At 45.5% G+C, this 27,614-nt stretch overlaps 1 protein-coding gene and 1 non-coding gene across 3 annotated transcripts in view; one reads left to right on the top strand and one right to left on the bottom strand.

Moving 5' to 3' along the window:
* ACTN2 (actinin alpha 2) overlaps positions 1-27,614 on the bottom strand; it is a 76,925-nt gene that overhangs the window by 15,199 nt on the left and 34,112 nt on the right. Inside the window, exons 5-13 of one of the 2 annotated variants that reach the window (XM_004021370.6) lie at positions 22,342-22,429; positions 20,704-20,782; positions 17,255-17,336; positions 13,116-13,201; positions 11,410-11,502; positions 9,335-9,565; positions 6,858-7,005; positions 5,609-5,759; positions 1,717-1,825 (exon numbers count right to left, since the gene is read on the bottom strand). In XM_004021370.6, the coding sequence (XP_004021419.1) occupies positions 1,717-1,825; positions 5,609-5,759; positions 6,858-7,005; positions 9,335-9,565; positions 11,410-11,502; positions 13,116-13,201; positions 17,255-17,336; positions 20,704-20,782; positions 22,342-22,429 (1,067 nt within the window). Of the gene's footprint in view, positions 1-1,716; positions 1,826-5,608; positions 5,760-6,857; positions 7,006-9,334; positions 9,566-11,409; positions 11,503-13,115; positions 13,202-14,310; positions 14,399-17,254; positions 17,337-20,703; positions 20,783-22,341; positions 22,430-27,614 lie in introns of both variants that reach the window. The other variant, XM_060406742.1, reaches the window with a different exon arrangement.
* On the top strand, positions 24,925-25,031 carry LOC114110892 (U6 spliceosomal RNA). The gene has a single exon (XR_003587061.1). It is a non-coding gene; the product is annotated as a U6 spliceosomal RNA (small nuclear RNA).

Raw genomic sequence — 27,614 nt, 5'->3', positions numbered from 1 at the left:
CCACGTCCCCTGCACTGGCAGGCAGATTCTTAACCACTAGACCACCAGGAAAGTCCCCACATCCTACCTTTTGAAGACTGAGAATCCACATAGAGTATCCAGTAAGGTGCTTTCAGCTAAAGCACACTTTAGAAGTTAGAGGACCTGATTCTCTAACCATGCTGGTTCACAGAAAATTCAAGGGATCGTCCTCATTTTATGATCAACACTGTGCCTTTCCCAACAGTCACCTACCTAGAGAGGGAGGAACTACAGTTTCATGTTCTTAAATCCTCATTCAGAATTTAACCTCTCTGCCTTTCTGGGCGGAGAAGGCAATGGCACCCCACTCCAGTGTTCTTGCCTGGAGAATCCCAGGGACGGGGGAGCCTGGGAGCCTGGGCTGCCGACTATAGGGTCGCACAGAGTCGGACACGACTGAAGCGACTTAGCAGCAGCAGCAACAGCAGCCTTTCTGGGCATTTGAAAGCACAAGGCTTCAAGTCACAGAGAACAATACTACGCTCGTTCCCTATGGCAGAAAAGCTGGCAAGCAGGCAGGGAGGCATCTGGAATCTAAAACTCTTCCATAGTTGGGAGTCATTTTTCCTCCTATTCAAAAAATTTGAGCTTTCTGTGTCACATGCCTGGTCCTTCCTTTCTCTCAACGTTTTTCTTTAAGTGGATATATTAACATAGGAAGCCTGATATTACACTGTTAAAAGCTTCATCAGAGCCAGGGTGAAATGACTCAGAAAACTGCTAACTGCTTCTTTCTTCATGCCGTCTGGGTCTTCCATGGTGAGAGAAGACCGCATGTGCGCACCCTCAGTTGCTTAAGTTGTGTCTGACTCTTTGCGACACTGTGAACCATAGCCCACCAGGCTCCTCTGTCCATGGGATTCTCCTGGCAAGAACCCTGGAATGGGTTGCCATGCCCTCCTCCAGAGGATCTCCCCGACCCAGGAATCAAACTCGTGTCTCCTCTATCTCCTGCACTGCAGCCAGATTCTTCACCACTGAGCCACTGGGGAAATCTTGAGAGATGATTAGGTTCAGCTAAAAACCAGCCACTTACTTCTGTTTCTCCAAGTCTTATACTTGAATAGGGCCAGATTCATCCTGATTCTGTTTCACGTCCATGTTTACTTACCTCAACGTGTGTTGCCATCTTCCCTTTGAATGTCTCAACTTCGATTCTTCCTTATTTCCTGACTCAGTCTCAGCTCAACTTACTCTTAGATAAGGACGCTGGGAAATTCACTGCCATTATTATTTCACAAAAATGAGTTTATACCATTATCTCATTACTACTGGATTTTTATATTTTTATTTCAAAAGGGCATGTTGTTGCCATATGGATAAATGACAACAAAACTACCAACTTTCCATTTTCCTTGTTCTCCTGATTTTCATGTTCTCTGTAGAAGCTCTAATCACTACACAAGCTTTTTTTTTTTTTTAATATATATTTATTTTATTTGGCTGTGCTCTGTCTTAGTTGTGGCACACGGGATCTTTAGTTGAGACAGGTGGGATCTAGTTCCCTGACCAGGGATCGAACCTGGGACCCCCGTATTGTGAGCACAGAGTCTTAGCCAGTGGAGCACCAGGGAAGTCCACAATCTGTTTTGGTTTATACACATCATGCCACAGAAAAACAAAATGAATAACAGTGAGTTAGCAAAGGAAGCTCTATTAGAAGGTGTCATGCCAACAGGTGGCCTGGACACTCACCTCCAGGGCCTCTCTCCTCTTCTGAGTAAGCGTTCCCAGCCGGTCCCACTGGTCACAGATTTTCTGGCAGCGATCATTAACATTCACAGCATCGTGATAGTCCAGTTCACTATTAGAAGGGAAAATGAAGAAGAACTTTCCCAGATGACATGAAGAAAAGTGGACACAGGCTCAAAATAAATTGGTAGTAATTAAAAAAAAAAAAGATGTAATAGAGAACGAGCAGAGTATTTCAGGGTTTTGTTCAGCATTGCAAACATGATTGCTATTCTCTGACAGATCACAGGAAGAATTAGGAAAATTCTTGCTGGTCAACAGATTTCTAAACAGGGAGAAAAGCTGTCCTCTTGACACCTCAGGTTAAGTTTATTCTGCCTTTATTTTCTTGGCCGGGCCCCTGGAGTGCATTATTTTTAAGTGGTGATGTACCTGTAAATGAAGCCAAGAATCTGACCTGAGGACAGTCCCGGGGACCGTGCTGAAGCCACGGAGACGGGAACATCAGATGAGCCGTGCGGGAGGGAGAGGGGATCAGCTTGCACCCCATTGTGTCCTTGGCTCCTCTCAAAGGGCACCAGGCTGGACAGAGCACCACGTCCCGGGGGGAAGGCGGGGGGCGGAGGTGCTGGGACTCTGAGCCCAGCAGCACCAAGCCCTTCCTCTCTGACAAGGACTGACTCATCTTACGTCACTCGTGTGACAGCAGGGACAGCGTGACTTCTGCCTCAACGGTCCCCGGTCCTCACCAGCCCTGCTGTACATCCTAACGGGGTCTTTGTGAGGTGAGATTTTACCTGAATCTACCATTCAAGCAAATAATTGACTAGAAAGCAAACCTAGTGTCTCTGGGGATAGAAAGTTTGAATCCTGGACAAAATTTAATCACCCTTTTAGTTAGGATGAAAGTAAGACTCAGGGAGGCTTATAGACATCTTCAGGAGACATCTGCTTTCAAAATGGTCCAAAGTGAGGCTTTTAGGAAATTTCCTCCTATCAGACCAAATCCATTTCCCTGAAGCTTATTCCTTCTTTTGACTCTAAATTAAGGCAATGGCTGTTTGTTAACCTGCTTTTTATTCTCTTAAACAAAATTAACTCGTCTTTATTGAATGTCACTGTTTCTGAATAAAGGAGATGCATATGTCGTGATGTGAGTATGCTTTCTGTGGGTAAGAAACTCCCAATCACCTAAAGGATCCAGTTCTTAAGAGCAGCTTTGTACACACGTACACACACACATACACACACACACACACACACACACACACACACCACTAACTGAGATGGACTGAGATTCTGCGATTATTATAACCAGAAAATCAAAACCAACCAAAACATGGCAGCAATGCACAGCCCTGAATACAAAGTGAAAAGGATATGGCTCTTCAAATGCAACTATTAAAGAGCAGAAGATTTCAGAACTAAAAGCCCAGGAACCTTCTACTGATCCACAGTGGAGGCATCGATCACAGCTTTCTGTGATTATCATCAGGGCAATTTCTAATTCATACATATTAGCTCTACACACGGAGACGGCAATGGCACCCCACTCTAGTACTCTTGCCTGGGAAATCCCATGGATGGATGGAGGAGTCAGACACGACTGAGCGACTTCACTTTCACTTTTCCCTTTCATGCATTGGAGAAGGAAATGGCAACCCACTCCAGTGTTCTTGCCTAGAGAATCCCAGGGACGGGGGAGCCTGGTGGGCTGCCGTCTATGGGGTTGCACAGAGTCGGACACGACTGAAGCGACTTAGCAGCAGCAGCAGCAGCAGCAGCAACTCTACACATACCGAGTTTCAAGGACTTAGGGTGTGCATAGCTGTGCAGGGTATTTTCTTTTCTTTTGTACTTTGAGGACTGCATAAACATTCATTATTTTAGAAAAAGTAAAAAGGAAAGGGAGACTAATAATAGTAAGATGAACACAGGTTTAGATTCTGTGGTTCTTCTCTTGAGTGAGTAAAGAAATACACATTGGGGATGCCAGGAATAATAATAATATAAAAATGTTACTTAGTTTTTATGAGCGATACTTGAAACCATCCCAAATTATTTATGGGAACTATGATAGAACATTAAATTGCTCGTGTTTCTCTCCCTTTCTTTTATTTTGAAATTGTTAACAAGCAGCCAGATAGCCAACATTCAAGAAGCATAAGAAATAAGACAACAGTAAAGCCACAAGTACAGTGGAAAACTGGATATGAAGGCCACAAATATTTGAGAATATATTTGGGCAAGGCTGGATAAGAAGATACTCTTAAAAGAAGCCATCTCTGTTAATTAAGGAATTCGCTCCAGTCAAAAGAGAGGAACATGAGAGTCTTAAACTGTAACATTATCATAAGAAACATTTACTATTGGTTGTTTAAAGTTATCATTATGTGACAGGCTCTAAAAATTGTACAGATCTATCAGTGGTAATAATGAGGGACAGAGAAGTAGGGAATGGAATTCTGTATTTATGAAAGGGAGCAAGGACCTTAAAAAAAAAAAAAAAAGAAGTAGGCTTAGGAACAACAGGGAAGCCCCTCTCTGGAAGGATGGCCACAGCCAGAGGCAACATCTGGACCAGTGGGACCTACAACACCCACTGGGGCTTAAAGTACCCCGGTCTCAACCTCATGCTAGCTCCTCCCATAAAATAAAGAGCATGCAAATGAAACGGCACTTATTTGATGACAAAGGAAAGTGCAGCCTTAATATCTCTTCCTTTGGAGGCGTCTTGGTCTTTGGTTCCTGGGGCGGGGGGTAATATGGGCCATCTCATGCTCCCAGGCCTGGGTGAGGCCCCCTCTGCAAGCCATGTTCCCATCCCGAGTGCTTGTTTCTCATCCTCTTGGAAGCGGAGCTGCCTGTGCTGGGTGTGGGGGTACTGCCCGATGGATGGACACAGGGACACTACCAAAACCAAAGGACCAGTGCAAAAGTCAGTGTCACTCTTTAAGAAAAAAAAAAAAAAAAGGACCTGGACTGTCACTCAGCCATTAAAAAGAATGAAATCATGCCACTTGCAGCAACATGGATGGACTGAGAGATTGTCATACTGAGTGAAGCAAGTCAGACAGAGAATGAGAAATATCCTATAACATCCCTTATAGACCGAATCTAAAAAGAAATGATATAAATGAACTTACTTACAAAACAGAAACAGACTCACAGATTTAAAGAATGAACTTATGGTGGCCAGGTAGGGGAAGGATGGGGGAAAGGGGCAGTTAGAAGTTTGGGATGGACATGTACACACTGCTATATTTAAAATGGATACAACAAAGACCCACTACAGAGCACGCTGGTTCAATGTGATGTGGCAGCCTGGATGGGAGGGGAGTCTGGGGGGGAAATGGGCTCATGTGCATGCGTGGCTGAGTGTCTTTGCTGTCCACCTGAAACTGCCACAACACGGTTAATCGGCTATCTGAAAGTGAAAGTCTTGTCGCTCAGTTGTGTCTGACTCTTTGCGAAGCGGTAGCCCTCCAGGCTCCTCTGTCCGTGGAATTCTTCAGGCCGAGAATACTGGAGTGGGTAGCCATTCCCTTCTCCAGGGGATCTTCCTGACCCAGGGATCTCCTACACTGCAGGCAGATTCTTTACTGTCTGAGCTACCAGGGAAGGCCTGACACCCCAATACAAAATATACAGTTGAGGGGAAAAAAAAAAACCCAATACAAAATAAAAAGCTTAGGAGAAAAGAAGAAAAAAAAAAAAAAAAAACCAGGACAAATCCCATCACAGCATCCTTTGGCTTGGATCGACATTTAGGACAGGACAGGAAAGGCAGGCCCCCATGGCCCCCTCCCTGGGAATGCCTGGGGAAGCTCTCTGTGGGGTCCTCGCTTGGACCCAGGGCTCAATGTCAGCGGCAGCGCCCGCAGGCAGCACATACTTGAGCTCCTGGGCGATGGCGGCAATCTGCTCCACGCGGTCCTGGTGCGCGGCCAGGTCGCTCTCGAAGGCCTCGTGCTTCCGCAGCAGAGCCCGCACTTCCGTCAGGGTTGACGACTCGTAATCCTTCTGCAGCAAGATCTGCTCTTTGCCTGCAAGGGTTGAGGCAAGGGAGTGTGAGGGCTTTGGCCTCTGTGCAAAGCCCTGGGTCATTTCAGAGAACCAAGAGAAGGGAGAAAGGAGGACAGCCCTGAAGAGGCAGAGACAATATCTCAGCTAGAATTCAGGCTGTCACTCTGCTAAAGAGGCCTTGAGCCCCTGTGTGTTCTGGAAGGGTGGAAAGCACACTGCATGCACACTAAGTCACTTCAGTCACGTCCGACTCTTTGCGACTCTAGGGACTGTAGCCTGAAGCCTTCTCTGGCCGTGGAATTCTCAGGAAAGAATACTGGAATGGGTTGCTGTGCCCTCTCCCAGGAGATCTTCCCAACCCAGAGATAGAAGCTCCATCTCTTAAGTCTCCTGCACTGCCAGGCGAGTCGTTACCATTAACACCACCTGGAAAGTCCAGAAAGCACACTGAGCACATTCTAAATAACAAGTCTGTGTCATTCCTAAAGAAGTATCTGACTTTCCTGTGTGATGCTCAGTTAAGCTAGTAATTACTAGCCCATGAAAATTATCTGAGATTATTAGATAAAACACTTGTACTCTTATTTGTCTGCCCAAGGGTTCAACCATATTAGCCCAATTCTGCTTGTTTGAAAACTTTATTTTTTAATGAGATTAAATGCAGGCTGTGATTTTTTTTCTAATAACAATAGAGAAATTTCTCTCTGAAACTGTTTCTGCACAAATATTTCTTAAGTCAGGCAACTTCTGTGGTTATAACTGGACCCACTTTTACTCCCTGGTTGATGACCTTTAAGAATGTAATTCCACAAAGCTAGACATGGAAAGCAAATGTTCACATATTGAATGATGACAACACAGCACTGACTATGTGCCAAATACCAACTGAAATACCTTATAAATATGAACTCATTAAATCTTCACAAAAACCCTGTGAAGCAGGGACGACTGACAGGACCTGCTGACAGCAGGACCTGGGACAGCAAACCAGGAAGGGGTGAGGACAGCTGCCCACAGGGTCACAGGCACCGGGGACAGAGGTCACGGCACACACGCACGACTCTGTCCGCAACCCAACCCTGATTTTCCAGGAGCCCCACCGTGCCCCAAGGACTCACCGTACGCCCAGGTTTCATGCGTGGAGGCCTTCTGCCGGAACTTCTCAGCCAGGTGCTCCACGCGCTCCAGCCTCCGGATCTCGTTCAGCAGCCATTCCTCGTAGCCCTTCTCCGCCTGCTCCAGCCGCTGCCAGGCGCCCGCGATGTCCTGGGATGGTTGGGGACAAGCACGGCACATCCGTCACGTTTTGGCCCCCTGGGCTCCCCTACGGTCCCCTCTGTGATGTCAGCGGTATTTTCCTTGGTGTCTTCTTGTCCTTCTTTCACCCTCTGTACTCCCCACCCACCCCAAATAACCATCCCCATGTTTTGGCTTCTAAACATCTTCATTATCTCCAGGCCTTTTTGGACTAAGATGGCCCTTCTCATCAGTGAACAGACATTAAATGCCTCTACAGATATGGACAAAGGCTTACACACTTTAACTTTCTGGCTACTAGAAGCTGAAGCCGCAGAATGACTCAGCCCCAAAATGACTCAGAGACGGGGCTCTACTAGCCGTTAACTGGTTCCCGGGCATCACACATGCGCCAGTCACTGTGGGAACCTTTGATATAAGAGTGGACGGCACCTCTAAAGTTCCCAGGGCCCCGGTGTAGTTTTCATAATTGTGGTGGGGGGTGGAGAGAAAGACAACAAATAAGGAATTAAACAAGCAAAACTATTTCTGACAGTGATGTGCTGCTAAGGAAAAACAACTCACAGTCAAGTGGCACTGATGAGGGCATTTGAGAGTGGTTCCTTTAGGCAGGTTACTGAGCAGAGACCCCTCTGAGGAGCTGCCCTTTGAGTCGAGACCTCAGGGATGGAAAAGCCAAGTTCATGATGAAGGGAGGGATGAGCTAAAGGCCTGCAGAAGAGGTGCACTCTGGGCTTGGGAAGGACCAGGTGGTATGTCCATAGATGGGTGAGGGGCAGAGCAGCCAGAGATGAGGTCAGCAGGGTGGCGTGGGGGTCAGACCACGTCAGATCCCAGAAAAGGGATCTGGATCTTACTCCAGATATTTTAGAAAGTCACTGGAGGGTTTTGAGAAGAAAGGAGACATACTCTGATTTATGTTTTTAGAAGATGGGGACTTCCCTGGTAGTCCAGGGGTTAAGACTCAATGCAGGGGATGTGGGTTTGATTCCTGTTTGGGGAACTACGCGATTCCACATGCCACAGGGAACCGGAGCTGGCATGCCACAGGAAAAAAAATTTTTTTTAAGATGATGTTATAGAGTATGCATTTTAGGGGGAAAAGAACAAGAAAAGCAAGCGAGAAAGTTACTGCAGGGTCCAGAGAGAAGCACTGGTGGCTTAGCACAGGCAACACCAGCAGAGGGAGAGAGAAGGGCTCAGATTCAGGGTGCGATCCCGAGCCAGCGGAACTTGCTGAGGAACCAGATGCAAGAAAGTGACAGAATGGGAGGATCTGAGATGACCCTGGGTTTGAGGCTTCGGTAACTTAGGGGTCAGTGATGCCGTTTACTCAGACAGAGCTCGCCGTAGAAGGACTCATGGATGTTAGGTTTTGAGACATCCAAGTGGACATATGACTCTGGAACTGGGGCAGAAATCAGAGCTGGAGATGTCAAATTTGGGAGACGTTGCCATTATAGCTGGTAATTAAAGCCACAAGCCTGGATGAGTTCACTTGCAGGTGTCAAGACAGAGGAGAAAGTCAGGAGCCCTTGACCCAGAAACCATCCACCTATAGCCTCAGGGGAGGAAGCAAAGCTGTGAGCAGTGACTGGAAGGACTCGGTGGTCAGGCAGGAGGAACTCAGCTAAGTTCAAGAGTGGAAGGAGTTTCAAGGAAGCCATGGTCACAGCAACAGAGAACATGAAAGCAGAAGGGACCACTGGGTTGTCAACATGGATCCTGCTGACTTTGAACAGAACAGTCTCCATGCAGGTGGGGAAGGAAGCCAGATTCCTTACTGCACATTGAAGAGTAAATGAAGTAAAGGAACAGGAAGGAACCAAAAATAAGGACCATAAAGAATTCTCTCTGGATGTCCTGCTGCAAAGGGAGCTGAGAAATAGGGCAGCTGCTGTGGGGAGATGTGGAGTCATAGGAGGTTTTCATTTTTGCTGGCAGAGTCTAGACTGCTTCCTAATGCGGATGGGAAAGATTCGGAAGAGTGGGGGAAACTGATATGCAGAGAGGGAAGTAAACGTAGGACTGAGCCCTGGAGAAGGTGAAACGCGGAGGTGGTAACAGAGGGAACAGAGGTATGTGATGGAGATGCCGGTCCATCCAGAGGGAGGAGAGGGAGGGACCATCACCACCAGGTGTCTGTGAGAGGCCTGCTCTTCGTGAGGCGCCAACAGCAGGGAGAGGCAAGAACCGCGTGATGGCAGAGAGAAAATATCCAGAAGGAAGTGGCCACAGGGTCAAAATGACAGTCAGTGCCTCCTCTCAGCAGCAAATCAGAGGAGGGACTTTATGAAAAAAAAGAGCCCAGTGCCCCCGGGGCCAAGCGGCTACTCACCGACACCATCTTGCCCTCGGAGGGCATGAAGGCCGGCCGGTTGCTGATCCTCAGCTTGGTCTGCAGAGTGTTGAAGTTGATCTCCAGCTGGCACTTCTCCTGCACCTTGGGAGGCTTGTGCTTCCGGCGATAATCCCGGAAGTCCTCCAGCTTCTTCTGCATGGCCTGCATGGTCTTCTCGGGAGTCCGGTTCTCGAGCCAGGGGATCGTGCGCCGAATCCATTCCAAAAGCTGCTCCCGAAACACACACACACACCAAAAAAAAAAAAAAAAAAAAAAACCACTGCGAAAAACACCAGCACACTGACCCCCAGTTATAAAACAGAGGCATCTAACAATTGGGAATGGGTTGACCAAAAGCTCCTGAGATTATAGAAGTCTGTAACAGCCCCATCTGTAAGGAGGGCACAAATGGAGACTTCAGTCCCCACCCAGGGCCACTCACCCTTGCCCAAGTGCACAGGTTGAAAACTTACAGTCAGCACAAGGCATGTTTTACAAAAATGAGACATTTACAAGAAACTTGGGGACAGACATGAGCAGACAAATGCTGGATGGAGCTTTCAAATGGAAAAAAAAAAAAAACTTCACGTGGTGGAATAAAATCAGGAAAGGACTGGGTTTAACTTAAAATGTATTTCTAGTTTCAATCAGCTCAAATCTAATGGGTCTATTTACTAGGCAAAAGCACTGTAAATCTGGAACTGACTCAATGCCAAAGTGTATTTTAATAGCTAACTTTCAAGGAAATCCACAGGATGAAGGTGAAAATGGCAATGAATCCCAAGAATGAAGGATGCATCTTTCTCTTGAATTACCACCAAGGCCTTACAAATGCCCTGCACGGTCTATCTGAAGAGGATGAATAAAGGACCAGGAAAGAAAATGAAGGTTATCATCACCGAGGAGCATCTGTCCTTCGGTCCTGGTCATACTTCAACCCTGAAGCTGGATCATTGGCATTAAATGATGCTGCAAATGGAATTTTCCCACAACAGGACAAAGTAAAAACAGCATCAGCTTGGACTAATACACACAACCACTTGGGAAAATTGATTCCAAGTGTTCCGATGCTTTACCCAGGACAGGCCAAGTTTGAGCCCGAGTAGCTCACAGCAAACATTACTTGTTCTCCGCTACTGTCACTGTGGCTGAGTTCAATCCAGAGAGGAGGTGGCTGTGGACCTCACCCTGGGCCACTTTGTTTTTGTTGCACGCATGCCCAGTTGTGGCCAACTCTTTGCAACCCCATGGACTATAGCCTGCTAGGCTCCTCTGTCCATGGGATTCTCCAGGCAAGAATACTAGAGTAGGTTGCCATGTCCTCCTGCAGGGGAATCTTCCCGACCCAGGCATCGAACTTGAGTCTCCTGCATCTCCTGCACTGGCACGCAGATTCTTCACCACTAAGCCGCCTGGCTTCTCTGGTCCTGCTTAGTTAATATTTATACTCTAATAAGAACAAAAAGAAGAGCAGCGTGGCAAGTGCTACTCTAACCAAGAACCTGACTGAAGAGCTGTAAAAAGGCATCCTGGAAACTCGTGCTCAAATGTCTTGGACGGAGGGCTCTACCAGCTCTGCCCCCACCAGGTTCCCTCTAGATACTTGATATTTAAATACATACACAGGGCTGAGCCTCTGTCCTCTCACTATGGATTGTACATGTTCCTTAGCTCCTAAGTCACTGCGTGAAGCCGGGATTCTGAATTCAGAGCACATCCAATGTGATGTCAGAAGCCAATGAGGCAGGAAAAAAACAAGGAACACAATGTCATCCAGGGGAGTCCAACCCCGGAGGTGCAGAGCTTCTTACTACACCTTGTAACATGCAAGCTACCTCCATGCCCTGCAGTGCTTAGAACAACCTGCAGCATGATCTTTGTGCCAATAATTAAGCTGCTACAAGATGAACAATTCCTGAGAGCTAGTGGAGTTTCCTACTTTATTCTACCCGAGATGAAAAATGCAAAGAAAAAAACAAAACAAAACAAAACACTTGACAATCCGTGTTCGCCCTCTGTTTCTCACCCTCAGGGAGGGAATGGACAAGACCGCGGGGACCCGTTTCCTTTACCTCACTCGCTAGCCTCTCATATTCTTCCATCAGCCTCTCATTCTCTTGATTCACAGCAAGAACCTTACATATCCTGTTAGCCGCTGTCTCAGCCTGTAAAACACAATAGGTAAACAGGACGGCTCTGTCGACAGGGACGTGCATACACAAGGCGGAAGGCGGCAGGGCGGAGGTGGCACGTGCTGTAAATGGTGCAGGTTCTAGGTTCTGGTGGGGTAAGCCTGAGGATATGGCTCTTTCACACTATGGGTCATTGCACTCCTTTGGGACAGTTTCATACAGACGTACACAGCAAGGTGAATATACTGTAGGGAATAACAGGAAGATTAGCGTTAGTTGAAAACATGAGCTTTGTGGAACATCGAACAAGTTAGTAACAGAAATCGATGGGTCGCAGAAACAAAAATCTCTGGTCCCTGGGCATCCACCTGAGCCCTCCCAGGGGTCCCCCACTTCCGGGATCTAATGCCTGATGATCTGAGGTGGAGCTGATGTAATAAAAATAGAAATAAAGTGCACAGTAGATGTAATGCACTTGAATCATCCCGAAACCATCCCCCACCCTGGTCCATGGAAATCTGTCTTCCCTGAAATCGGTCCCTGGTGCCAAAAAGGTTGGTGACTGCTGCTCTAACCAACCTCAAAACTACAGGGCAGGAACTCTCCAATCACATTAGATATCAAAGCAGAGAGGACTGAGTTCTGAATACACCTGTCACTGCCCTGAGCTCACAGAAGCCCTCTTCTCCCAAAATGAACGCATAGAATGTGTTAGCTGGGATCCTTTCTCGGAACAGAACCTGCTTTAAGACTTTGTTTAATCCACCTGAGTAGCTGTTGTGGTATCAATAATTTTCTATTGTCCTTCTGTGGGGAGCCTGAGCTAGGAGTGGCCACCTTAAACCATGACCATGAGGCCCATCTGGCTTCCAGACCTCCTGCCTCGTCCCAAGCCTTGCTTCTGAAACCCTCACAGGGGCCAATTTTCAATTACTACCATTTGCTGGAGACGGTCTTATAGAGTTATAGAGATCACAGAAATAATACATCCCTTGTCCACCCCCATCTATAAGAACACTGCAAGTAGAGATACGGGAAGAGGCAGGAGGCAAAAACAGGGGACCAGGGAGAAAACAGAGGGACACCTACCTGTGATGTCCCTCAGGCTGTTGGTTAAGGAGTATGCGTTTTTTTTTTGAGGTTTTAACACTGTTATCTTTTCACTATTTCAGTTACATTAATATTCGTCTTGCAAGATGTTTGAACAGGTCACCGAACAGTGAAGGGCATCCAGGTAGAAGAGAACTATTAATGAAAATGGGCCCTGAAAAGGTGTCCACTCCTCCTGGTCAAATCCCCCTGCACCACTCAATCAAGGCAGCCCAATTTTCATGGCTCTTGCTTTTCCTAAAGCATGAGTATTTCCCACAATTGACTAGTGAAATATGAGCAATATCTTAGAAGGACAGAGAGCTAAGAACACTTCAAGAACTTGAAAGGTAACGCTGTTAAGTAAAAAAGCATTCACAGTTTGGAACTTGCCAAGTTAGGTCATTACAAAACACTCAGAAAGAGTCCCGGGTAAGGTGTAAGTGCACGGACACACATCCAGGTATGCACGCACGTGCTCGCGCGCACACGTAAACACATAACTGAAACCAGTGCACGAGGGCAGCACGGCACCCGGATAGACGAGGGTTAAATACCTGCTCCGCGCCCGCGAAAGCATGGTAGAAGCAGGAAACGTATGTCATGATAGCTCTTTCATCGGGCTTGGGAGTGTTCACAATGTCTGAGGGAGGGAAAAATAACACAGAGAACAGACATACACACAGATGAAGAGCAGAAACCAGGGTGAACAAAGGGAAGAACAAACTGTTTACACTTGACTTTCTGTGCTTCTTGGACCCACCATCCTGACCTTTAGGAAGGCTGTACAGAACGGAACGCTCGTGAACACAGTGCTTTCAACCAGCACATTTCTTTTTAGATCGTCAAAATGAGGGTTTCTCTCCCACCGTGGGTGGGTTTTTTTTTTTAAGTGTAGGCAAGGTATTCCTATGGGAACCCGGGTGCTGCCTATTAGAGCTGGCTCCCACTGCCTAAGGACCTGTGGGATCCTGCCTTTTAAGCGGATCACGTCATCTGCCACTTTGGCTGTGAGCAAGGTGTGTCCCTTCGCAAGACGCAAGAGGACAAGTAGACCTCTCTGGCCCCACTGTGGCCACCACTTCCCCTGCCCTCCCTCCTAAGCCTTGGCTTTCTGCTCTGTGCGCCGTCCTCACTTAAACGGGGATGAAGTTCACTGAAGACAGCAGATTTTCCATCTTTCTATCCATACTTACCATGCCATTGATAGAAACCACCCTGAGTAACAGAACTTCTAAAAAGAAGGGTCTACAGGACTTGAAGTTCTTACTATGACTCTCGCCACCGTGCATAGGAGCTGCCAAGACAACCACCAGGAAGAGAGAAAACAGAACTACGGGGACATACGCTCTTCCTTTCTCACCTGGGCCACCCCATTTGTGGCTGAATTATTAAGCTTTCTAACTTGAGACTCAGTTCAGTCACTGACAGAATGCAGTTTAAAAAGGTGCCGTGGAATTCCCCAAGGTGAAAGCTCGCCATCGGATTTCCAGAGGATATCAATAGGATGTGGGCTTGTGGAACAGCATGGAACCTTCTAGAAAACAAACACGAATGGCATACTACCTACTGCATAGACAGTACGTTTCAAAGAAAAACTGACTGAAAAAAAACAAAGGACTACTTCCTTGGAACCAGATGGATCTCCTTACTCCAAGGAGTTGGGGGATGGGGGAGAGAAAAACAACTGAAGAAAAAAATCAAGACACAGAAGGCGAGAGGTGAGTGGCGACTTATGTTTCACATCCTCACCTTCTGCGCACCAGCAAAAGCATGATAGTAACAGGAGACATAAGTCATTACGGCTCTCTCATCAGGTCTGGCAGCGTATACTAAATCCGTGTGGAAAAAAGAAGGTTAACTGCTTGGATGTTCCAACAGCAGCAGGCCTCTCAGAGAGGCCAAAATCTTGAATCTTCCCCCTTGCCCACACACATCTGATGTTCAAACTTTGGCTCAAATCAAAGAAGTCACATCTGCAAATTCCTTACTCTGTGTGCACGTCTTAAGAACCGCCAGAGAGAAGGGCACGGCCAGCTCCAAAAAGCCTTAAACAAGCAAGTAAGTGGCACCCATGCCTGGAATGGGAACTCCAGAATTCCACTGAGTACACACAACTGTGCTCCCTCCCTCTGGACAGAGGGGGCATCCCGGGGTCACCAGGGGGCCTCCGGTAGGTCCACACAGACCATGAGCACCGGCAAATCTGCATCTGGTGCTCACTGGAGGGAGGAACACAGAGAAACAACTCTCACAGCTTTTTAAGAAGTGTGGAAGGTACTTAAGATGGGAAAGAATCTCACCAGTTTTTATTATAGGTTCATGGGTGGGTAGCCCAATTAGCTACTCCATTCAGAGTTCAGAGACCATCACAAATGACAGGAAGAAAGGTCAAGAGTTGGGGGGGGGGCTGGGGGTTGCTGGGAGGGAGGCAAGGATTTGCCGAAGCGATTAATGATCTGAGGGGAGGAAACTGGCATTTACGACATTACAATGAAAGAGCGACACAGGGAGGAACATGTTGCTATGAAGCTGTGGGGACGGTGAGTCCGGATGCAGGTGGCAAACACACAGAGGATAATTAACGATGGGGGAAGATCCGCGGAGGAGCTGGTTACACCACCGCACGCCCCACACCCAAGCCACTCAAGTTCATAACTCTTTCGCCAGAAGACTCTTACAGAAACTACTCTGCAAAGAAAATAATATCAAACATAAGCATTTTTCTGAACCATTAAAAACAAAACAAAAAAGGAAAAAGAATAAGAGGCAATGATGTCACAAAGGAGCAGGAAATGAACAGAGTGCCAACATATATATCCCATGTACTCAGGATAAGCAGAAGATACGCCCAGACCAGGACTCAGACTCAAGGAGAGCCAGGAGCAAGAGGATGATCAGCCTGCCAGAGTAACGGGGAATTCCAAGCTCACCCTCCACTGTCAGAAGTCAGGGAGGCATCAGTGACGGAACAGATGGATTTACTGCCACTGGTTTTTTCCTCTCTTCAGTATCCTAGAGGTTCATTCAAGTGGCAAACTCTGCACAGGTATTTACTGTATGGAAAGTTTAAAGGACAGAGCACCCAAATGTAAACGCAGGTCAGAAGATGGATGGACAAGAAGAAAAAGGTACTTTTTCTACGCTGAGACTTCATTGTTTCATTGCCTTTCTCCCTCTAATGAGTTTGTGAAAAACCGTTAAGTAGACTGCGAAGAATGTATTCAACTGTGTTTAACACCCAGTATCACAGGTGTTTGGTAAAATGGCCATTGACAAACGGGCAAAGCTAGACTACTCACGGACAGATCACTGACTGGGTTACACTGTGGCCCTCCAAGTGACAAGCGGAGTCCTGCTTCCTGGTACCTGTGAATGTGACCTGATTAGAAGTAGATCTTTGCAGATGTGATCGAGTTAAGATGAGGTCATGCTGGAGAGAGACGCACCCTTAATCCACGGTGACTGGTATCCTTTAGGAAGAGGGAAGAGGCACAGAAACAGACGCGGAGGGGAGGTGGCCGTGTAAACACAGTCAAGAGACTGGCGCAATGCTGAAAGAAGCCGAAGAACACCTGGGGCTTCTAGAAGCTGGAAGAACCGGAAGAGGTCCGCCCCCACAGGCTCTGGAGGGAGAACGGCCCTGCCAACACTGTGATTTCAGAGCTACAGTTTACAGAACTAAGAGAAAAAATTTCTGTTGTTTCAGGTCACCTACTTAGTGGTATTTTGTTAGGGCAGCTGGGATACAGTCACCAAAAATAAGGAAGAACAGAAGATTGACAACTGACTAGAACTAAGCTCTTCATTTCCCCCCAACAATGCTAATTAGCAGAAGCAACACAACAGAGAATAATAAGATTAACAACGAGCACAGTAATATAAATTCCTTGAGGGCTGGGCCCTGCCTTACACATCTCATCATCCCCTGCAGCATCTCCAGGGTCTTGTGTATGGTGGGTGCTCATCAAGTATCTGCTGAGTGAGAAGTGATTCATGCATAAGTGAAATGAAATAAGGGAATGATGTCCGTGTATGTGCACTTTCAATGCTGTGCCAGGGCAAAACACACAAACTCATCTCACAAAAAGGGCAGGAAAAGTACTGAAACCAGTCCCCAGCACGAGGGCTGCTAAGCTGCAACATACTGAGAGGTTCCAGCTCCAATGAAACTAAATTTAACTCGAACAAATTAAAGATGAAACGTGAAAGTCTGAGAGGCACACGGTGGTTAACTGTTCTATAGCCTACATTGTGATTCCATAACTTCTAGTGGGAACGATTTTTTTCCCTTGTGGAGTCTTAAAGCTTAAGGAGATTTATTTGTTAAATTTTTGCCTATGTAGTTAAAAAAAGAAGTAACTTTATGTCGTTTAAAAAATTAAATTAAGATAGGAAGCTTTCCATTGAAAATCACAAACCAAAGCATTCCATTTCTTTGCCAAAGTTGAACCTTTCACCAAGTCCTTTCACTATAGTCTTGCTGGCTTGGCTTTAAGTAGGATTCTAAAAAATAATTTTGAACTACCTACACATGAAATATGCTAATAATTATGAGGCCAATGACAGAAACTTCTAAGGGACCCCAGTGCTTCAGATGTAACCTAGCTATACAATTTACAAGTCCCCATGTGTGGCTGTAACATAGGGAGCCCACAGATTTTCTGTAAGTCAGTAAACACGATTTTCATCTCACCTTCTGCATCCAACATTTTGGGAATATCCAGGTGCTTCTCTGCTATTTCCATGGCCAGGTTGATATTTCCTATCGGGTCATCCTGCATGGAAAAGAATATAACCAGCTTTTTAACATGTTTTTTTTGAACAGCACTTAATGAATTTTTTTTATATGCCTCATTTTAGGGATGAAACTTTCCCATCCATACATAACTACAATAGTATAAGATTTTCTTTCTTATCTTTTCCCAAACACTTCAAACATTTAGAGAAACATCAAAAATAACATAAAAATTACTCAATCCATGCACAATTTATAAAATGTGAGCAAAAAGTCTGAGAGAACAGATACTGTGTGGCTGGGAGGAAAGTTATGAGGTATCTTCTCATGAATGGGGGAAAAAAGAAACCACCCTGGATATCTTAGCATTTATTTCCAACTCTTGATAACAAAAATTTAGATGATTCCAAAAGGAAGCATGAAACATACATTTTTTCCAGATCTGGAAGGTGGTCATGGAGAATATTTATTAGTACAACACTAACTTTACATTTATTTATGTTTTAAATACAAGAAAATTCTGCTTTTAGCCTGTTTAGATGAAACTTTTAGATCACTAAATATTGCTACAACATGGCTACAAAGAGCCAAAGGTTGGTTTGGAGAATATTAAATTTTAAAAATCAAATTATTAAAGAAACCATAGAAACAATATTATAAATGAAAACTATGAAGAAATTTTTGTTCTTATGACTGTGTTTGTCATCCACAGTAAAACTGGTTAAATATATATGTAACATAACAAAGTATATTTAACCAGAAGTTTTTAACTGAAATATTGAAAAATTATAAGATGTATTTAATGTTTCTTCTTTTTTATCTTCTAAAGAGATTAAGTATCATGAATCTGAAATGGGATGGGGGAGTATATAATACAGAAAAATCAAAATGAGAAGTGATGTTAGTCCAGAGATGACTATAATGAACTTTACCATCAAGGCCATTTAAACATTTCAGAAGCCGCAATGTTTTGCAATGAGAACGATCACTTTGATATAGTGAAACATTTAAAACATGCAGGCTTCAAAGATGTTCAGTGCTCAAGGAAGAAACCAAAGCAAGCCTCCTGGCCTCTCAGAGTTTACTATCATCTTAGGCAAAACGTTTCTTCAATTCCATGTTGTCTTCCCAAAGCATATAATCCTTTTATTAAAAGCAGCCATATAATAAGGGGAGTCTTAGCTGCACATTTTATGCAAATTTTATAAAGCCAAATATGTGAGTAAAAGTTTCTTTTTGTTCTTAACACAGAAGAAAAATTTCAGCATTAAAAACAAAGCAATAATTCAGAGACTTTGTGAATGGTATCTCACTGAGAATGTGACTTGACATAAAACATGGCAATTAAGTGTTTCCTTGGCTCAGCTACTGGTATGTGACCCTGGGCAAATCACAAAATTCTCCTCTTCTTCATCTGTAAATCTGGGATAATAAGATTTTATTATAGGCAACTTTATAGGCACGTGACATTACATAGTTTACTGTGCGTTATGAAGACTGCAAGACTGTGCGTGTATGCTCAGTGGCTTCAGCTGTATCTGACTCTTTGCGACTCCATGGACCATAGCCCGCCAGGATCCTCTGTCCACAGGATTCTCCTGGCAAGAATACTGGAGTGGGTTGCCATGCCCTCCTCGAGGGGATCTTCCCAACCCAGGGACTGAATCCCTGTCTCCTGCACTGGAGGAAGATTCTTTATTGCTGAGTCACCGGGGAAGCCCCTGTATACGTATAATATACATAAAATATATGTATTAATATTAAAAGTAATACCCAGCTGCATGACACATACTAATGCATACATAATAAACATATATACTTATTAAGAGCCTAATCTAGAGCTTATCAAAGTATTAGCTGGTATTGTTCATTATTATCATTTTTTTACTGATCATAGGTGGCCAATTACCACATGTCTATTGACCTTTCGTAATAAAAACTTCCCAGGTGGCGTTAGTGGTAAAGAATCCGCCGGCCAAGGCAGGAGACACAAGACTCAGGTTCAAGCCCATGGTTGGGAAGACCTCCTGGAGTAATGGAAATGGCAACCTACTCTAGTATTCTTGCTTGCAAAATTCCACGGACAGAGGAGCCTGGTAGGCAGAGGAGGCTGGCAGGCTACAGTCTATGGGGCTGCAAAGAGTCGGGCACGACTGAGCGAATGAACACTAAAAACTTACCCTTATAAACGGCTAATGAAGTTAGGTCTCTCTAGTATAATTCCCTCATTTTGCAAATAAGCTAAACAGCGACTGAAAAAAATATATACTGTCTCTACGTTTCAGAATAACTCTGGGATGAGAGTATACACTTGGGGAAGTTGAAAAACTCTGGCTGCCCATTGCCTTCGGCAATCTTCCATTTGAGGACCACCGTTCTCACCTTCAGGACACAAGTGCATTTTTCATATGCTAGCCCATGGTCAGTGAAGACAGGTCAGGGGGGAGGGTGGTGAGCATGTGACAACTGCAAGGGGGCCAAAGCCAGCACACACTTCCACCCCACCCTCCACGGGCCACACCGTGAGAGAAGCATGCAGCAAAGACCAGATTCCACACCAAACACAGCAACTTGAGGTGCACGGCCAGCCAAGCACACCAGCAGCGGGGGGGATATGTGCCTGACGCCCTGGCAGAAATGGTCATGGGGCGTCTTAAGTCTTTACATGGCCTTATTACTGGGCGGATAGACTGTCCACTGCAAGATTTAGAAGGGGGCAGGATTTCTTTTTTCCATCACAGATCATACGTGCAAACTACTTTAAAGAAAGAATTCAGACTATTTGAAACTCAAGCGCAATAAAAGCTTAAGCTTAAAAGGAGAATGAAACTTTCCTAACCTGAAAAAAATAAAAACTTTCGTAAGCTGAATTTTTTGAAAAGAGAAGAACAAAAATCCCCCAAACCTATTTTCTAAGGGTGCAACTGACACCTTACATCAATAGCAAGGTAATTATGAAGCATCTCTTGTGTGAGAAACAAGTTAATCAACTCTGAGTAAATAGGTCAGCAACTAAATCCTTCAGAAAAGATAAAAGGAATTTAAATACAAGGTTTGGGGTATCTGCATCTCCGTCCCCAAATAGATACTTCACTTCCCGTATTTTCAATCTGGGAAAGTAAAATCTCTAAGAAACATATATAAAGCTTTCATAGAAAGCCAAGCCAATACAACAAACATCGTAATGTGGGCCACAATGGTAACCTGGCTCTGGGTCTTGTCCTGCCCTAAAATGATGGGTGAGCACGCTCCCGGCCACCCTTCCTGTCCTCACCCCTCGCAGGGCCGGCCGGGAGGGCATCCTGGCAGCAGCCTGGGTGCTGGTGTGAGTTCAGGGCCGACGGGCTCAGTCTCAGACGACATGCTGGGGGCAGGGTGGACACAGCATGCCGGGCCCCCCAAATGACCTTGTTCAGCTTTGAGTAGTCAATGAGGTCAGGCCGGTGTCTGTGGATGAGCGCACAGAGTCCAAGGCCGTCTTTCCAGCTGCACGACAGTCACAGTCGGGAGGAACAGGAACTCGGGTTAATGGAGAGGCGGCGACAGCAGCGGCAAGGGTCTGCCCTTGGTCCTATGTTGGCCTGGAATTTGGGACCCGGAGCCCCAGGTACCTCCCTTGCTCCCCCACCCAGTGACGCCGTGGCCCCTTCCCAGGGAATACTCATTTCTCTCCTGGGGTCTGCCGAGGACTGCCACCCCCTTACTAGTCTCGATTCCATCTACGGCTTCAGGCTCAGCCTTGCCTGGGACTCCCTCCCTGCAGCGCTTCTCCTGTGCTGGTCAGTTCTGTGCTGGGAGAACCAGCAGGGACGGAGGGAAGATGCTCCTCCCAACCAGTGCCCCTCTCCCCACTCAGGGCCTGGCAGGTCTGGCTTCCTCCTCTCTCTCTCCTCCAAGTCCCTGGAGTCGTCCCAACAGACAGACACCAGGACAGTCCACCCGGAAACGCCCAGGACACACTTTCCTCCAAGAGCATGCTCCTTAGTACACTCCGAAATCCTCCACTCTCCCCTATCCTTCTTCATAGGGTTCTTTTCTATTATTGCTTTGTTTGTTTGTTTTAAGGCAATGACGAGTAAGCACTTGAAGGACTTAGCTGGGAAAGTCTGGATTTCCGCTCTGCCCAAAGACACCACTGTGTTCCCAGACACCCGCAGGCTATGAGCTCCCTGGTGATGAGCAGCAGGTTCACTGAAGACCAGGAGCGGGAGTCCTGTGCCTTGAAGGGTGGGGAAGAAGGAGACCCCAGGGACTACACTGTTGAAGGGCTCAGGCCCATTTTGGGCCAGAGGAAGAAAAAAAGGTAAGTGGAAGGCCAGACTGGGCCTCTGACATTCACCCAACAGGTCGCAGCCTTTCCAGGTCCTCTCATCCTGATTGCTTGTTGTAGGAACAGCAAGGCTTCTCCTCACCTGTGTGCACTCAGGACACGTAATAATACTTATCTCCCTAGATGAACCTCCCCAGCTGGTCCTGGGGGCTCAGCTGTATCCTTCTTTTCTCTCATCTATGAGCACTAGGGACCCATTTATATTCACGGGTATCCCTATCACATAAAGGGAAAAAACATAAACATCTGGCAAAAGGAAAGACTGAAGCAAGGGACAGAAACCACGCTCTCACATCATTTCTGGACCGCCTTCATTCAGCTCCCTATAGTTTTTCAAACAGGCCTTTTCTACTTTTCTCCAATCCCAGCCTACAAAGCTGACTGATGACGCATCTTCTGGGCACTGCAGACAAGAGGGACAGAGTGGACCTCGTACATGGGATATGCAGACCCTAGTTCAATCTCTCCTTGTCCCTGAGAAGCCATCCCTGCCGTATCTCTGCATGATGCTCATGAACAGCACCAATCTCGCTAGCCTGAATCCCATGTTTTCCCCAGTGGGACCCTAAGCATCAATCAGTCCAGAGCCTGAATTCTACTACATACAGAAAACGCCCCACAGACAGGAAGAGACACTGAAATAAACAAACACTGTTCCCCCTGTCCCCTCATATTCCAGAAGGCATATAAGGACCCCAGGGCCCTGGTTGCTCACCTGGTATGGAAGTTCTGAATGTTCACATTTCTATAAGGAGCGGTCTTCCTTTGACACCAAAGTAGCAGGCCTTCTTTGGCAGAGGTTTCTGTAATGATGGCCAAGAGAAAGAGTTCACCCTTACCCGTCACTCACCCAAGTTCTTGTCACTTGTTAATAGAGACTTCCTAGAGGGCCCATCACCAAAGACATCACCTCTGCAAGAGGAGAGGGGCTGGAACCCTCTTCCCAGGGACTGACTTCTGATGCCCCCTGAAGGGGCTTAAAAAGGATAATACAGAAGCAACAACAAGGTATGACATAAGGAATACCAAACCAGACATCACGGGTACTGGTAACTTACCTTTCTGATGAAAAAAAAAATTTTTTTAATGTGTATAATTTATAACTTAACTAACCTGTTATTGCCTGGAGAAGGAAATGGCAACCGACTCCAGTATTCTTGCCTCGAGAATCCCATGGACAGAGGAGCCTGGGGGCTACAGTCCATGGGGTCACAGAGAGTCGGACACGACTGAGCGACTAACACAAACACACAACCTGTCAATGATCTCATTTAAAATGTATATTCTGAAGTAAATGAAATTCAGAGAGGCCACTGTGTCTGAAATGTATTCCCTTGTATATTCCCTCAGTGATTTAAAAATACTTAAAGGGTTTTATTGGCAAATTCCATGTTTGGCCACGGGGGTTCTGACCAAGGTGAAAAAAAAAACAACCACCAACCACTGGTGGGAATTTCCTGGTATTCCAGGGGTTAAGACTACACGTCCACTGCAGGGGGCTCAGGTCCCATCTCTGGTTGGAGAACTAAGATCCCGCGTGCCACACAGCGCGGCAAAACACAAGAACAGCCGCCACCTTGCGGCAACAGCCTTGCAGACGCTGCTTAGATGTCACACAGCACAGAACTGACGCCCCAGCTGCCACTCTCTGAATCTACCCCTGCGTCCCCCTGAGGACACACTTCTTCAGGGCTACTCCAGCCCCAGGCTGAGCAAGGGAGGGGCACCAGAGTGGGGCCATTCCTGCCACAAGTGGGGCTCCTCTGAGCGCAGCTGAGGCTGAGGGACTCCCCATCAGCCCAGCTGAACCTGCCTGAGGACCACTCTGCAGAATCAGATTTTTCTTTCCCAAGCCCTTCTCTCCACAGCACAAGTGTCAGCCAGGCACTAGGCCTGAAGGCGCCCTGCCATCTACTGCTTCCCCTTATCTTATCCTCCACAGGCATTTCCTCCAACAAATCTCTAGCATTTCTGCTACGAACTGAATGTGTGTGTGTGTGTGTGTGTGTGTGTGTGTGTTAGTCACTCAGTCGTGTCCGACTCCTTGCGACCCCATGGACTGTACCCACCAGGCTCCTTTGTCCATGAGATTCTCCAGGCAAGAATACCGGAGTAGGTTGCCATTTCCTTCTCCACTGAATGTCTGGTGCTAAGGCGCTTCAGTCGTGTCCGACTCTGTGCGACCGCGTAGACGGCAGCCCACCAGGCTCCCCTGTCCCTGGAATTCTCCAGGCAAGAACACTGGAGTGGGTTGCCATTTCCTTCTCCAATGCATGAAAGTGAAAAGTGAAAGTGAAGTCGCTCAGTCGTGTCCGACCCTTAGCGACCCCATGGACCCCGGCCTACCAGGCTCCTCCGTCCATGGGATTTTCCAGGCAAGAGTACTGGAGTGGGGTGCCATTGCCTTCTCCGACTGAATGTCTGTGTCCCCCTCAAATTCATGGGTTGGAGCCCTCACCACCAATGTGATGGTACTTAGAGATGGAGCCTTTGGGAGGTGATTAGGGTTAGATGAGGTCATGAGGGCAGGGCCCTCGTGATGGGATTAGTGCCCTTATAAGATGAGCAAGCTCCCTGCTGTCTCTCTCTTTCTCTTCCCACCTGACTTTCTCCCTTCCCTCTCTTTCTCTGCCATGTGAAGACACACAGAGAAGGCAGCCATCCACAAGCCCAGAAGAGAGACCCCACTAGAAACTGGCAATGCTGGCAACCTGATCTTGCACTTTCAGCCAAATAAATTTCTGTTAAGCCACCCAGGCTATGGTATTTTGTATGGCAGCCTGAACAGGTTATGACAGCTTGGCCCTTGCTTCTTAGAGGACCCAAAGTTTCATACATCCAAACAGCTCCTCAAAACCTGAGCATGTGGACTCTTATGCAAAATGGGGCCTTGGCCTTCCATTTCAGTATGAAGTTGACTTTTTCAAATCGAGATAAGTATTCTATAATTACTTCTCTAAAGTTCCCACTTCTAGTTCAGGCTTTTCTTTGACCCATAATCCAGATGAAACCACACAACCCCCCAAATTTTGTGTGCTCCAAGAATAATTTGAATGGTTCCTGATCATGTCTCTTATTAATAGCAAATTCCTGTTAAGGAAAAAGACTGAAAGTTCTAAGACTTTATTGAAATATTAATTCATACAGATATGGATACATGGCACTCCATGGCTAGCTGTTCTGCTATAGACATAACAGCCTGCCTCTGGGGTTCTAGCCAATGGAATTAGTAAGAAAAAGTACAATAGAAGGAGATAATCCAAACTTTTAAAATAAACTTTAAGTAAAACTTAGGTTAGTGCCCACTTCAGCAGCACATATACTAAAATTGGAATGATACAGAGAAGGTTAGCATGGCCCCTGTGCATGAAAGACACGAAAATCTGTGAAGTGTTCCATATTTTAAAAGATTGTATTCTAACACACATAGACAAAACCTAGAACAACAGTACTGAAGAATTTATTCACAGGGCAGCTATGGAAAAACAGACACAGAGAATAGACTTATGGACATGGGGAGAGGGGAGGGGAGGGTGAGATGTATGGAAAGAGCAACATGGAAACTTACATTACTATATGTAAAATAGGGAGCCAACGGGAATTTGCTGTATGGCTGAGGAAACTCAAACAGGGGCTCTGTATCAACCTAGAGGGGTGGGATGGGGAGGGAGACAGGAGGGAGGTTCAAAAGGGAGGGGATATATGTATATGCCTATGGCTGATTCATGTTGAGGTTTGACAGAAAACAACAAAATTCTGTAAAGCAAATATACTTCAATAAAAAAAATTTGAAAAAAAACTTAGGTTAGGCAAGTAAACATATGGAGAATAGATTAATACAATCTTATAATTGCCACTTACATTTAGATTTATGATTTTTCTTAAAGATTTTTGATGCGGACTATGTTTAAAGTCTTTATTGAATTTGTTACAATATTGTTTCTGTTTTGTTTTGGTTTGTTTGGCCCCAAGGCAGGGGGTGTTAGCTCCCCAACTAGGGATTGAAACTATACTGCCTGCGTTGGAAGGGAAAGTCTTACCTGCTAGACTACCAGGGAAGTCCCTTAACCTTAGATTTGTAAGTCATTTTGTAAATCATTATTGTTTGGTCACGAAGTTGTGTCTGACTCTTTGCGACCCCATGGATTGTAGCCCGCCAGGCTCCTTCCGTCCACGGGATTCTCCAGGCAAGAAAAGCCATGAGTTTAACCTAATTTCTGTTTGAATATGTCTGAACACTCTTAGACCATGAATGCTGAAGCAAGTATTTTCCCTTTTGAATTGGCTACTGTAACAAAGCTGACTCTCTCTCACCCCGATTTCATTTTGAGGCATTCAATGGAAGGTTACAAGCCTGTGCCAAATGGTACACTACTGAGGTTTACCTCACCCCCTGTAGGTGAAGGTTAAACCTGAAAAGGCCCCACAGAAAACCCTGACGGTGGGCATACAAAGCATGCTACAAACAGGTAGTGTCATCTGTCATCCCATCATGAACAACCACAGGACACACCAAGAAACTGCATTACTCAGGCATCTCTGCACTGCCCTCAATGGCAGATACGGCAACCTCTCATTTTCCTTCTTAGAAGAGGCCCACCACTTCTGCTGATGGACAGTGGCTTCTCAAAGAATTCCGTCTAAATGACAATGTCTTTTTCTACATAATAGTTGTCATTTAAATAAATTAGACAATTTTTCTGTACACTTACAGAAATCAAGTGAGGTATTTAAGAAATGACTCCATGAAAGTTAAACAAATTAAAAAATAAATTAACAAACTATCCACTGTGTAGGACAATAAAAGACTTCTGTTTGAAGAGATTTAAGCACTTTGCCAGTGAAATCATACTTCTGAATGTTTATTTCCTAGTCAATTGAAAATCTTTCTATCATGATGTGTTTTACAAAAAAACTATGATTTGATTATCTTATCTTGGGCACATTAATAATAATTTGGGGGAAAACCTCTAGTGGATCATACCATTCATAGTTACCATTCATTTCATTTGAAATAGAAGTAAGTTTTCAATTACTATTATCAGTAACTTAAAATGTAACCAATCAGAAAAACCTGAGGTCAAGTTCACCTCTGTAATATCTGTGGGAAAAGAATTTGCTAGTGTAGTAAACGCAATGATGTGAACAAGATTTTTCAACTTGTTCTACAAAGTAGGCTGAACTGCTTAAATATTTAAATGTAGAAGTATATAAAATTGATTAAATGATTACAAATTATACTTTCTTAACAAAGCAGGAACTTTTTAAAAGCATCTTATTATTTCCACAAGCATGAAAGGAATGTACTTTAATAAGAGTACATTGTATGAGGGACTTTCCTGGAAGGTCAGTGGTTAAGAATCTGCCTTGCAATGCAGGGGTTATGGGTTTGATCCCTGGTCAGGGAACTAAGATCCCCCATGCCACAGAGAAACTAAGCCCGAGAGCTTCAACCATTGAGCCCAGATGCTCCGGAGCCCATGTACCAAAACTAGAGAGTCCATGTGTCTGCAGTGAGGATCGCTAATGCACAATTAAGACACAACACAGTCAAATATATAAATAAATAAATATTTCTTTAAAAAAGTCCACTGTATGAAAGTTTTCAAATTCAGACTCAATAAATTCAAGCTGGCTGCTATTCCTGGGCTTGAATTATTGAGGCTTTAATATCATTCTATCTTAGTTTGATCTTTAGAGAAATTCCTAGACAGAATTATAAACAATGCTCTTGGCCCTTACCATTCAGGTGCCTGGTTATCTGTTAGGTGACAAACTTGGAGAAGGTTGAACAAGTCAGACTACCCTTAAGTATGATGTGCAGCTATGCATTTTGTGATTCAAGCGCTACATAAGACAAGTTCTAATTTGACACTTTTGACAGTGTTGAATTCATCAAAATATTTGGGAATGCAGTGGGCGTGAAAGACTAAAGAGTTGCATCTTTAGTGGCAGGGCCAAGGATTGGGATTATATTACAACAATGGA

The sequence above is a fragment of the Ovis aries genome, chromosome 25 (genome assembly GCF_016772045.2).
Source record: "Ovis aries strain OAR_USU_Benz2616 breed Rambouillet chromosome 25, ARS-UI_Ramb_v3.0, whole genome shotgun sequence".
In the NCBI taxonomy this organism is placed as follows: Eukaryota; Metazoa; Chordata; class Mammalia; order Artiodactyla; family Bovidae; genus Ovis; species Ovis aries.
This window is presented reverse-complemented; position numbering and strand designations above follow the sequence as displayed.